The 13,183-nt window shown below is 40.1% G+C and overlaps 1 protein-coding gene across 10 annotated transcripts in view; it reads left to right on the forward strand.

Annotated features, from left to right (window-relative positions):
• tjp1a (tight junction protein 1a) overlaps positions 1-9,996 on the forward strand; it is a 166,443-nt gene extending 156,447 nt beyond the window's left edge. For 5 of the 10 annotated variants that reach the window (XM_037534267.1, XM_037534273.1, XM_037534269.1 and 2 more), the window contains 8 exons: positions 325-1,110; positions 1,890-1,975; positions 2,525-2,728; positions 3,362-3,453; positions 3,842-4,253; positions 4,779-4,996; positions 5,122-5,265; positions 8,469-9,996. In XM_037534267.1, coding sequence (XP_037390164.1) covers positions 325-1,110; positions 1,890-1,975; positions 2,525-2,728; positions 3,362-3,453; positions 3,842-4,253; positions 4,779-4,996; positions 5,122-5,265; positions 8,469-8,563 — 2,037 coding nt within the window. In that variant the 3' untranslated portion in view covers positions 8,564-9,996. The remainder of the gene's footprint in view (positions 1-324; positions 1,111-1,889; positions 1,976-2,524; positions 2,729-3,361; positions 3,454-3,841; positions 4,254-4,778; positions 4,997-5,121; positions 5,266-8,468) is intronic. The other 5 variants (XM_037534271.1, XM_037534275.1, XM_037534268.1 and 2 more) reach the window with 4 other exon arrangements.
• The last annotated feature ends 3,187 nt before the right edge of the window (positions 9,997-13,183 follow it).

The following is a 13,183-nucleotide window of genomic DNA, read 5'->3' on the forward strand; positions in this document are numbered from 1 at the left end:
ATGTCCCCCCAGATATTTGTTTGCTTTATGTGTATAGTGTTGTGAACAGTTTCGTATTTCTCATATGTAAACCTCTCTTTAAACTTCCATCTTAATGATGGTTGCTTCTGGTTTGACCTGTCCATTAACGGCCCCCTCTGAGTTTCCTCTATTGCAGGTCTTTCCTCTGACTCTAAGCTTCAGCCTTCAGCCATTAATGTGTATTAATCATCTCTGGTTTCTGCCATGTCTAAGTCAAATCCATTGATTGGTAAATTTTACACATTTTCTGTACCTTTTGTAATGACTTAAACAAGTTTGTCTCCTGTTGTCTTTATCTGGCAGATGTACCAGAAAGAGATTTACAGTGTGGATGAGCAAGTACGCGTCAGTCCTGGACTGAAGCAGCCTGCCTATAACTCCCAGCAACCCCTTTATCAGGAAGAACAGCCATACAGAGATTATGATCACCAGCCCTACCGCTATGACAGCGCCTATGTGGACCCAAAGGCTCATAACTTTGACTCTCACTTGCAGTATGACAGTCGTTTGCCTCCCTATGAAGAGCAGTGGTCTCCATATGACCACCAGGGGGAAGCACCCCAGCACTATGACCCCCGCCTAAACTACCAGGATGGGCCAGATCGTGACTACAGCCCACCTCAGTCCCACTACGACACAGGCTACGACACGGGACGACCCCGTTATGGAAAGCCCGGACCAGCTCGTTTCGATGAACCCCCTCCCCCAGCCACAGGTGGCTTTGATGGAAGTTCACGTTATGACCATGAACCCCACCCCCTACCTTCAACCGTGTCCCGCTCCCCTGAACCCCCAAAACAGCAGTATTATGAGCCTCCACCTGCAAGGTCTGCCCATGGCCAGCCATCACAGAGGGGTTATATGAACTCAGATGTCCCCCCACCACCTCCCAAACCCGAGTCCCTCCCATCACCACCAGACACAGCTGTCACCACAGCAACCTCTAAGACCCTCCCTCCTCCCCCACCAGAGACGGAGGAAGACCCAGCAATGAAGCCACAGTCAGTGCTGACCCGAGTGAAGATGTTTGAGAACAAGCGTTCAGTGTCTATGGACCGGGCCAGAGAGTCTGCCGACTCCACAATAAGGGTGAGTTATTTAGTGTTGCATGCAAGTAGTGTTGGATCAATACAAAAGTTTTGTTTTTGGTACTGTTAGTAGCGATACATCAGTAACAAATTAAGAGCCTCAATTCCAATAGTTTAATGGTATCATGATCTATTCCGCCACTCTTACCACACACCCCTTCCTGCCCAAAATATGTAAAGGAGATTAGAAGAATACTTATATTTAAATAAGGAAGATCCTTTATTACTTTGTGTGTAGCATGGGTTGTCTTAATTAACTACATTCAATTTAATATGAATACTATTTCTGAGTTTAAAATTAGCTAGCTATATTGTTGCAATATTAATTATCAAAACTTCTGTCGTGCGGTTAAGCTAGCTACTATAGCTAGTGCTGTATAGCTTTAGTGGCCTGTATAAAAAGCACTAGTACAGGATAAATCAAAATATAACAAAGCATCTCAAAAAATCACCAAATACCTAAACAATCCCTAAAGCTAGTTCTCTAACACCAATTTAATGCTAGCTAGTGTAATAACAGGCTAACCCTAACTTTAGCTGTTTCAGTCTGAAAGTAATGTGAGAGTGGCTATATGTTATATACAAACACAAATTCAGCACATTCACTGCGTGAAAAAGTGTTTCTGTGATTCTCATGAGGCATAGAATTTGTACAACTTGTTTTGGGAAACGTTTTGACTGCAGAATTCTTTACAACCAAATAAACAGATTATCAACACTCTCACTCTCTCTCTCTCACTACCCTCCACCCAACCACCCCACCCCCCCACCCCACCCCAGCCAGCAGACATGGTTCCTAAACCAGGTGCAGCATCCGTGCCCAAAGCCAACTCTTTGAGTAACCTCGACCAAGAGAAGACCTTCAGGTAAAGAACAGTGGTAGCTTCAAAGATGCCAAATTATGTTGCACATACATCAATTCATATTTGTAGCAGCCAAATTGTAGCACATGACACAAAACATCATGTTGACATCATACCTGTCTAAACCCACTTATCCAGTTAACAAATACAGAATATATCTGAACCTTTTCGCTTTGTGTAAGCACCTTCTAATCTGATGGTAATTACTACCTCACCTCAAAGGTAGTTTCACTGGGGAAAAAAGCTGCTTTTGAGTGCAGTTTTTATAGAGCTTCACCTTGTGGTTTTATGTAATGTCACGCCTTAGCTCTCAACACTGGTGTTGAATTAGACCTTTCTACACCTGCAGCCACAGAACTGTAGCCATACATTAGCAGCTGTTGATGTGCCTCCAGTGTTTTATTGATCAAATTTTAGCTATAGGAATTAGTTTGTAGAGGTTACTTTGTGTATGCATTCTGTAAATGTGTTGCTGTGCTTTCTGTATAACTAATCTCACTCTTCCTTTTCTCAAAAACACCCCCACAAACATGCACACCTACAAACACATAGAGCGCCTGAGCCCCAGCAGCCGCAGTCAAAAGCTGATGACATTGTTCGCGCTAACCACTATGATCCTGATGAAGATGAAGAGTACTACAGGAAGCAGCTGTCCTACTTTGATCGCCGGAGCTTTGACAGCAAGCCCTCTACACAGCCACAGCCTGCCAACAAACCAGCACAACCACAGGCCCAGCCAGGGACCAACTATCCTAGGTAACACACATAGGCGGAGACTACTGCTGACCATGCATACAGTTAACTACACTTATACATAGTATTAACTGTACTGTTAACTGCAATTATATTAACTGTTGACTAGAAGAAATATACAATTGATCTTCTGATGAGCTAGCACAGCCAGAGGACATGCCACATGTATACACAAATATATCGGTGAATCATTCTTAAAATTTGAGTGTGCCAAAAATTCTGACATATGTCTCTCATGTAAACTGTTTCATTACCTAAATGCTTTTTTTAAATCTACAGTTTATCTCATTAAGTAAAAGGGGTCCACAGCTTTGGTGTGGCTTTTTTCAAAGGTAGCGTCAAGTTAATATAATAGCAAAGGATAATCAGTTGTATTTGTACTGCCCCTACAGCTTAAATGTGTCACAGATAACCTAACTTACACTGATCTTACCCCAACGATTAGTTTTAATATTTCCCCCCAAATGGTAAATCGTACTGCTATTGCTGAATATTTCATTTGGAAAGACTTGCTCATATTTGAGCGCACATGCTGATCAAGAATCCGTTTTTGCTTTATGCACAGGGTAGTAATTTTTTAAATAATTGTGTGTGTGATTTGCTATATTTTTATTACATATTGCTATGTATTTTTAGGGTGGACTCAGTGGACAAGGTCAGCCCTGTTCCCCAGGTAACCCCAGCTGCCACTTCTCCAGCTCCACCCCCTACTCTGCCCAAACCTGCTGGTAAGTGTTGCACATTAATCTCTGTATGAGTGCAGTGTTAAAGTTAGAACCAACATTTATTATCAAGGCACAAGCCACAAGGTTTTCACAGACTTCTAATGTTCTTTTAATAAAGTGTGCATTCTTTACAATGCTCAGTTATAAAGTAATAAAGCATTCCTTACAATACCCAGTTGCAGGCACTGATATAAAGTGGTGTCACATAATTTTGTGGTTTGTGGACTGTCCTGAAATATTTGCAACTATTAATCTGCAGTTTATATTGATTATTTTGTCTCGTAATTTATAAGACTGTATTTGTTGCTGTGCTTTCTGCATTGCTGATCTCACTGATTTTCTCCCCCCTCTCTCTCTCTCTCTCTCTCTCTCTCTCTCTCTCTCTCTCTAGCAGCGACACCTCCTCCAGACCCTCACGGCTCTCCCAAAGTGAAGCCCCCTGGTCGTGAGGACACAGTGCAGACCACATTCCTTCCCCAGAAAAGCTTTCCTGAGAAATCACCTGTCAATGGCACTGGTGACCCCCCGAAAACCGCTGGTGCACCTCCCCCCTCCTCCTATAACCGCTATGTCCCCAAACCCTATACAGCCTCTGCTAGGCCCTTTGAGCGCAAATTTGACAGTCCCAAATTTAACCACAACCTCCTGCCTAACGACACACAGGCCAAAGCCCCGGCTAAAACGCAGCAACCACAGGCTCCAGATCAGGACAGCGGCCTGGACACCTTCACCCGAACCACAGAGCACCGGCCCAAGTACCTGCAGAATAACATCAATGCCGTGCCCAAGGCCATCCCTGTCAGGTTAGAGACACAATGTGTGTGAGAGAGAACATGAGTTGTCATTGTAAGGCCAAGCAAATGTAACTACTACTTAAAAAATACAAAACTGATTTGCTTTTTTGTCTGATTCTGAAATCATTTACATTTACATTTTACATTTAGCTTAAGATTCTGTCAGTTTCTTGTAATTGAACCATAGTAGTATTTTTTGTCTAAAATTATGCAAAGGAGTGTGTTAAATAAGGATTCAATAATTATAAGATACATTATAATGATCGAGTTGTTGACTTCGTACTACCTAGATTTGCTTCTTCCTTCACTTGTAAATTGTCTAGGAAGCTCTTGTAAGTTAGTACTTATGTTCTGTTCCGCAGCAGGGGATAACACATTTTACTGAATTCTGTAGACCCTTGAATCTCAGGAGGACCTGACAGCTCTGCTCTACTATGTTGTCATCGTATTTGTGCTGGGTGCTTTGATCCCTTTATCAGAAAGAAATGATCACTATGTGTACTGTTTTATCTAAACCTGCTCTTTATATGTCAGCCCAAGTGCTCTGGAGGATGATGAAGATGATGACATCCACACGGTGGTGGCCACAGCGCGTGGCATCTTCAACTGTAACGGCGGGGTCCTAAGCTCCATAGAAACAGGTGTCAGCATCATTATCCCTCAGGGGGCCATCCCCGACGGTGTGGAACAGGAGATCTACTTCAAAGTGTGTCGAGACAACAGCATCCTGCCACCCCTCGACAAGGAAAAAGGTCAGTAAATACACTTAGCTACGACCTAAAAGGGCCTACTACATACTACAAAGACAGTGAAACATGACATAATGAGATCATATAACAAATACTCTTTTTATATACGCATGTGTGTGCATCTACAGGAGAAACCCTGTTGAGTCCGCTGGTGATGTGTGGTCCACACGGTCTGAAGTTTCTGAAGCCTGTGGAGCTGCGCTTACCTCACTGTGCGTCTATGACTCCTGATGGTTGGTCTTTTGCTCTAAAATCCTCCGACTCCTCGTCGGGTACGCTGCCCTCTAATCTCTGTGCTTTTGGGGCTCTACAGGGTTGGCTCTGTGGCAAATGCAGACATTGGGCTTTATGGGGGAAATCTTTTTCTTCACTGTGCACAGGTTATTTCTGATCCATGCAAGTGCTCACAAACTCATTGGTTCATTTGCACTCATTCACTCAGGGGGTTCTTTATATTCATTCTCTTGCTGGTGGCTAATTAAGCATGATCTAAAGGCTCCTTGTTTTTCTGCGCTTTGCTTTGGATATGCTGGACTTTCCCTCTTTTTCTCCTAAAGGTTTTGTGTGTTCAGTGCAAAAACAATCATATTTATTGCTCACAAATCAGTAGATATATTTTTTTTATCTTTATTCATTTGATTACTCATTTAAAGTCAGCTTTGTCATGTATTGACAAAGCCCAGCATTGAGTGAAGAATATCCTACATTGAACACAGAGCATCAGCAGACAACATATACAGACAATTACACAAAAAAGTACACAATTAAATTTACAGCCAATAGGTATATGACAGTAGAGACAAATCAGTAAACAGTGGATAGTCGTGAGGGGGGATCATGAGGTATTACTAGTGCACAACAATGGTAAATGTCCTTAGAAGGTAACAGTGTCAATAGTGCAGACAGAGTGTACAGAATAAAGTGTTCTCTAAATTTAAAGTGACCGGGAAATGTCATGTATCATGTGTTCAGTGAACAGGTAATGTAATCTATCATGTGTTAAGTGACCAACAGTAGACATAGTGCTGCAAGAGATGTGTTAGGTTGATGTAGTAGTGTGGCAGAATCAGGCAGATCATCAGGCAGATCTGTTCAGTGGTGTCATTGCCTGTGAGAAGTAACTTCATGGGTATTGAATAATTGGCTTGGATGCTCTATAGCCTACATTGAGATGATGGGGTTTGAACAGTACATGTGAGGGGTGAGAGGGATCCTTCCTGATACACATATAGAAAGACTTCTTAGAACATCATGTTGCTGACACAGGTGTAACTGAGGCATGCAAGCCATGACTATATGCTCAAAGCACTTCATGAGAACTGGGGTGAGTGCAACAGGGCGGGAGTTATGTCATTGGACAGAAACTTGCACCTGGTAGTTTCTGAAGATGCCTGTGAAGACATCAGGAAGCTGGTGGGCACACAACTAGGGATATCGTCAGGGCTAACACCTTTGTGTAGGTTCCACTTGAGCAGTGTTCTGCCACAATTTCTGCCACAATTAAAAAGAGCACCTGGCCACCAGAGTTCTGGGGTTCTTCAATGCTATCTTGGTGTTGGATGCTTAAAAATTAATAATAGAAGTTGTTCAGAGCATCTGGAAAAGCAATGTTCTTGGTGCACGTAAGGTGATTCTTCGTCCTATAGTCAGTGATTGAATACACTGCCACTTTTCAGTGCATAGAAGGCCTGGCTTTCCTGGTGGTAGTGGTGAGGTTGGTCTTTGCTGCCCTGAGCACATTCTGTTAGCTGATCTGGACACATTATAGGCTTTGGGTTAGGAACTACCCTCACTGAGCAGCAAGACCATCTTGGTTGGGTTGTATAGTAACAGTTCAGATGATCGTTGCATCATCTATTTACTTACTCATGTAGCCAGGGACATGTTACAAGGGGATTTCTCTTCCTTTCCTTCTCTCTCACTCTACCTCTCACATGCTCATACACTCCTTCTCTTCTTACCTCTCTCAATCACAACCACTACATATCTCTTACTGACATCCCTGTGGATTAGCAGCTAATTGCCCCTCATTTAGAAACATGCAGAGAAAAAAGGCCGGAGGAGAAATGAGGCATCCATTTCTTGTGTTGTCCTGCTTCTTTGGGAGAGGATTACCAGTCGATGCCTCTAATCCCTCTATTGTAACTCAAGACGGTTTTCTAGCTTCAACTTCAACTTCTCCTCACGACCCCAGTGCTCTAACACCACTCTCCCTTCACAAATCTGAATGGACAAGCTCAACCCAACTGGGAATGCTAACTGAACACTCACTTTCACAGAGGCTCTGTAGCCCTTATGGAGGAAACCTGCTTCAGTCATTATGAATTTGGAATTGATTAGTACCTTATCATTCCCTTTAACCTTTTTACCAAGATGCTTTCTTATTAACAGGGTTTGCGATTTTTAGCAGTACAAAAGTTAAAAATCAATTCCCCCTTGTAACAGAAAGCACAAGTCATGGGAGAGAAGGTGAGAAAGGGAAGAATCAGTATATCCTGATTAATACACTGCTCATCTAAAGTCTGGCGACACCTATTTTTTTTATGCTTTTAATACAAAGGAGCTTGTTTCCGTTTTTGGTTTGTAAATTATTAAAGACTAGCCAGGTTTATTTTAAGCCGTCACATGTCACTTTCTTCATATGAAGAGTCACTTTTTTCTTGCATTACTGACTGTTCATACAAAAAAAGTGCTCAGCATTTATTGCTACAAGGATCATTTTCAGTGACCATGCAGTTTAAGGTTGTTTTTTTTGTAGCTAATTATACACAGATATTTATTGTGATATTTAGTTATTGAGTACCAACAAAGAAAACATGCTCATGTGTATTAAAGAAATGTAAAAAGTCTAGGTGTCCTCAAAAGCTAGTTATTGATTTTTAAGGAAATATTTCAGATATCAAGTAAGAAACTACATATGTGATTGACTCGGCCACTATTTGCTTTATTCTGGGCTATAAGAGATTGTTTTGTCCTTAATTTTTCTTTCATTTTTATTCGTGTTGTTGTGGAAACTTGGTAGCACCAAAACAGCAGATGGGGTCTCATCACTGAACACGAACAGATCTGTTTTTGTAGTTCCCAAGGCTATAAAAGAAAAGGCAAGGAGAGTTAAATTTTAATGCAATGCTTCAAAGTCTCTCAAATGGATTTTAAATGGTTTTCTTGTGACAAACTCTGGATGAATATCTGTGTGAGATTATATCTGTGATCTAAGAAGCTTGTATCGTTTTCTAAACAGTCTGAAGGGAATGAGTGTGTTCCACTGAAATTACTCCGTTATATTTTAAGTGTCCGTTAAATCCACTCCAGCTTGAAACGCTTCAGTTCACCACAAGTTTTGGATGGGGGAATCTCATAGGACTTCATTGAAATAAGATTTTGTTTTTATGTTCAGTTGTAAAGTATTACCCACAGTATTGTTCATTTTTCTTTTTCTGTGCTCTCTCTCTCTCCTTTTTTTCTCTCTATCCAGGTGACCCCAAGAATTGGCAGAACAAATCTCTCCCTGGAGATCCAAACTACCTGGTAGGAGCCAACTGTGTGTCCGTGCTTATCGACCACTTCTGAGGAGTCTGTTACTGAATGTGAATGCCAGGACAAAAGAAAGAAAACACTCTTTCCCTCTCCAAACTACACATGTGCACACACACACACACACTGCCGTTAGGGAGGGGACGTTTTGGCAGTGATAAATGAAGGATGACTGCGCTTTGATTCTGTTTACTGTACCCATGGAGACTGGAGGGAGGATGACTTTCTCTGAAGTGCTGTTCTTCTTTTTCTTCTTCTTGATCTTCTTTTCTTTTTATAAGTGCTTAACAGCTCAAGAGTAAATCAGAAGAATAAACTTTTTTTTAATCCTTGATGGACTGCATGCTCCGTGCCACTGAGAATATTCCCACCATACGCCAAGTTTCAGATTCTCATCGCTCACAAAAATTCACCTTATTTTTCTCCAGGATTTGCCATGATCTTCCACGTAGACTTTTACTATAGACGATATTAAGCTTTCAACATATTTTTACTATATTCAGAGTGCACACTACATATATAGTGTGAACATAATACACAATGGAATTGAAGTTTTTATGGAATAGTTCATTTTATTAGACTTTTCTGTCAATTGAAACAGTTACCACAGCACTCTAAATATGAGGACTCACACACAGTAGGTGCAGAGGGATGAGAGGAAGTGTAGAAGCGGTGCCTAAGAGGGGTGAAGGACTGCGACTGAGGTGCTGGAAATGAAGGGAAAAAAAAGCAGGTGAAGGAAGCGCAGACCAGTTTCCTGAAGGTATATTCTATTTCAACATAAACTGGTGCTCCTGTTCCCCTTCGGCTTGTCTTCTCTAACAGTGATGCCTACCTATTGATACATCGCCACTTATACCAGTGGACTGGTGGAGTGAAGCAGTTGACGTTTTCAGCGCTGTGGAGATCTATGCATGTCAGACTCAGGTGCCCAGACTCCTGCTCTATCTGCTCTTTTCTATTTCTCTTTTTACCTTCCCTCACTTTCAACACCTCTTTTCTCTGTCTTCTCGCTCTCACTCCGTCTCTCTGTCTCACACTCCTGCTAAAGCAGTGATGCCTTATCTGTGGATTTACTCACTTTTTCAATAAATTCTTTTATTTTATTTTTTTCTAAGTTATAATGAAGCCTGATTATGGAGGAATAATGTTGTTCTGCCATTTTGTCAATCCACTGTATAAACTAAACCTGGGTTATTACACAAGAACAATTAAGGCTAAAAAAAGGTTAAAACATATGCTCAGTTGACTTGCTATGCACACAATTCCTGACAAAATGGAAAAAATGAGAAAATATAAAAATTGGCTGTACATAAAGCTAGCATATGGCCTTTGTTCTTGGTTTGTAAATGACTTTTTTATGTCTTTATTTTGTATAAAACTGGTGAGAAAAGAATTTATGAAAAAAAAAAAAGAATGAATGCAATGGAAAAGGTTAACTTTGTATTCTGGTTATACCCTTGAGCCTTGGAACTAATGACTTAGCATTAATAATTCCACTTTTTCTACCAGTATATCCTCACTAATGTCTAAATATAAACATTTGTAACAGTCGCCACAAAGAGGAAAAGTGCTTGATTTAAGAAGATTTTTCTGGAAAAGGGTGTGCTCTGGTTCTGTCTCACTTATTATTTGTGATACTGGATGCTGTATTATGTGCCCTGAAATGTATTTTTCTACTAATAGATGAAGAATTATGTCACACCAGTAATATTTTTTTCTTTTAGATAACACAGCTTCAGTTGAATATTAGATCTTCACACGTGTGACTTTTTCCCCTTTTCAACACGATTTTAAGTATACCACTGTATTAATTAATAAAATCATTTTTAAAATAAATGGTTTGGTCTTATTTTATCCCTGGTGCAGATCCTATGTTATGAACTGACTTTTTTTTTACACATTGAGGTTATCGTACCTTTAAGTATTTTTGTTTGTTATTTTTCCAGAGAATTTCTAGCTTTTCATGTAATAGTGTCAGGCTCAATGTGGCGCTATGGAATTGTTTTCCTTGATTTAACACATTTGAATCAACTCATCTTAATTCTAATTTGAGCGTGCTGGAGCGGTGTGAAGAATAAACAGAGAGAAGAGCATGAGACATGGACACCCTTGCCCTAGATCAAAATCAAAATAAGTTAATATTATTCAACCTGTACTGACTGCAGTCTGGTGCTGTTCTACCATGATCAGCAGATTATGTATAATGAATATTTAAACAGTGAAGTAAAACTGTGTTTCTGTTGAATATTCATATAATACACATCAAAATTTTGTATGAGAATGTCAGGTTTTCGGGTTAAATCATGTTCGCACAATTTCTTTTTTGTACATAGTCCTACAGTTTGGGAAAGTTAAAGTATTTGGTCATTTGGACAAAGTTGCAGTGCCAGTTGTAAATCACCATTGAGAATTCTTTTTAGTCCAGGCTTTGGCTTAATCTTACTCTGGGAAATTGGTGCATTTTATACAACAGGTCCCACACAAGCTGATTGGCTGAGAAGCATTCTAGCCGTGCTGTTATTTTGAACTAACATCACATTTTTTTCACAAACACTATCACTCCCTGTTGCTAAGCAACGACTTTGACAGCTGTAAGAGACGCTCAAGTCATTTGAACGTTTTTACTTCTTACTTGGCTACAAACAGAAAATGGATACTTTTAAGATCACGTGACCTACAGCTGATTTGCTCAGACTCTGAGAATGAGACTACACTAAATTCTGAAACTGTCTACCACTGAGCAAGATTTTCAGTCAGCAGCTGTGACAGAAGAACACAACCTGGTAAACAACCTGGAATCAGCTGTATTAATATTTATCTAGCAAAAACTGACAAATCTGAGCTACACTTGATATTGCTGCAGTTTCATGGCTCAATCTTTTTGGTCAGACACATGTTTGGCAAACTACATGTTTGGTGAATGGTATTCGGTTCACTTCTGGCTAATTCCAGGTTGTTTACTTGTTCTGTTACAGCTGCCGACTGAAAGGTTTCCTCAGTGGTAATGACAGTTTCGGAATTTTAGTGTAAGGAGCTGGAGAACGAACTGCGAGTGAGTAGCAACGAGTTACTTGTTAAGGAACTATATATGTCACCTTCACAGCTCAATTTATTTATTTCTTACTTTATTTAACTGTTGTATAAAAGCAATAGAACACTCGAGGTTGTGTGTTATCACGTATAATGATCTGGGACTAAGTCACAGCCGTGATGTTATTTTGCCATAACACACTCCCTCGTGTTCTATTGCTTAAATGTCTTTCCTCTGAAATTCTCTGCCAAGTGTTCTCATCACTTAAACAGAGATGCCAGTTTATTAAGTACTCAAATTGTTTCCTAACATTGCCGCCATATCCAATGGCTTGTACCAACCCAGCACACAATAGCATGTGACTACTGTAATGGGCTGAAAATGGTCTCCCAGATCTTGTCATCGGTGGTGATCTGGTGGGCCTTATTCATTGATGGCTTGGGTAAAGGATGGCTAATAATTTCCACAGCAAAAGATGGACTACAGTCTGTATTTATAAAACTACAAAGTGCACCAATATAGTAGGTGTAGCTGATAAAATGGCAAGTGTGTGAAGGTGTACTTATTAAACAATAGTGTATATTATCAATCAGGATCAGTAAGCCTCTTCCATGGGCAGCCCTACGGGTCTGAGCCATGATACTGCCTTGTGTCCTTAGGACCACATTCTTAGTGCTAATGTGGGGTTTGCTTTCATGTAGCTTCTGGATTTCTCCCCTCAAGATCTGTGAATGTGAAGTCATGATTTGTTCACCCATATACTCTCCATTTTGTCTGTGTTGCTGTTATTTTGGTGTGTGTCTTTTTAAATACTACTTGAAAGACTCAACCATCAATAATTGTTCACTCTTCTGGTAGTTTCTTTTTAAGACATCCAGCACAGATCAGTTTGTGATTCCTGACTGCTCTGAAATGGTTCCAACTGCTTTTTACCTTAATTTTGTCTTGAGAATGAATTGCTTTTCCAACATAGTCAATGATGTAGGTTTCATTTTGCTTTTTGCCTTTTACATCAAGGCACTGACTCTGTTGTCTTCAACCAGCCCTATAAAACTACAGTTCTTTTGTGTTTTTATACTATTATTTACTATTTTATACTAAAATTTACTTGCCACCCAGTGCACAAAAAGGACATTGTTTCGAAATGCAAATTTCATGAGCATTGTGCTGGGTCAATGTTTGTGTTTCTCACTGTATACCTTCTAGGTTCTTGTCTTTAGACCTGCAATTTAACTTCAAAGGCCAAAGAGAATTTTGCCTGAAACCCCTCGTATGAGAGTCTGCACCTGCCGGGTTGTAGGCTAATATTAAACAGATACTCATGGAAAATGAAATTAGATGATCAAGCTCCAGCGATGTAGCATCATTCATTCATTCAGGGCTTAATTTCTGGACATTTAACAAATTCACATGCATTTTAATATTGTACCTAGAAATGGATGGCATACATATCTTTCCATTAAGTCCAATCTGAAGAAATTTGACCTTCAACCTTATTTTAATTACTTCAAAATTCTAATATAAAATATAAAAAATAATTGCTTTTTGACCTTGTGCTTCAGAGGCAATATATGCCATGAATATCTATTGCCATCAAAATCATAAAACTATTAAGCCAACTA

Source organism: Pygocentrus nattereri, chromosome 25 (assembly GCF_015220715.1).
Source record: "Pygocentrus nattereri isolate fPygNat1 chromosome 25, fPygNat1.pri, whole genome shotgun sequence".
In the NCBI taxonomy this organism is placed as follows: Eukaryota; Metazoa; Chordata; class Actinopteri; order Characiformes; family Serrasalmidae; genus Pygocentrus; species Pygocentrus nattereri.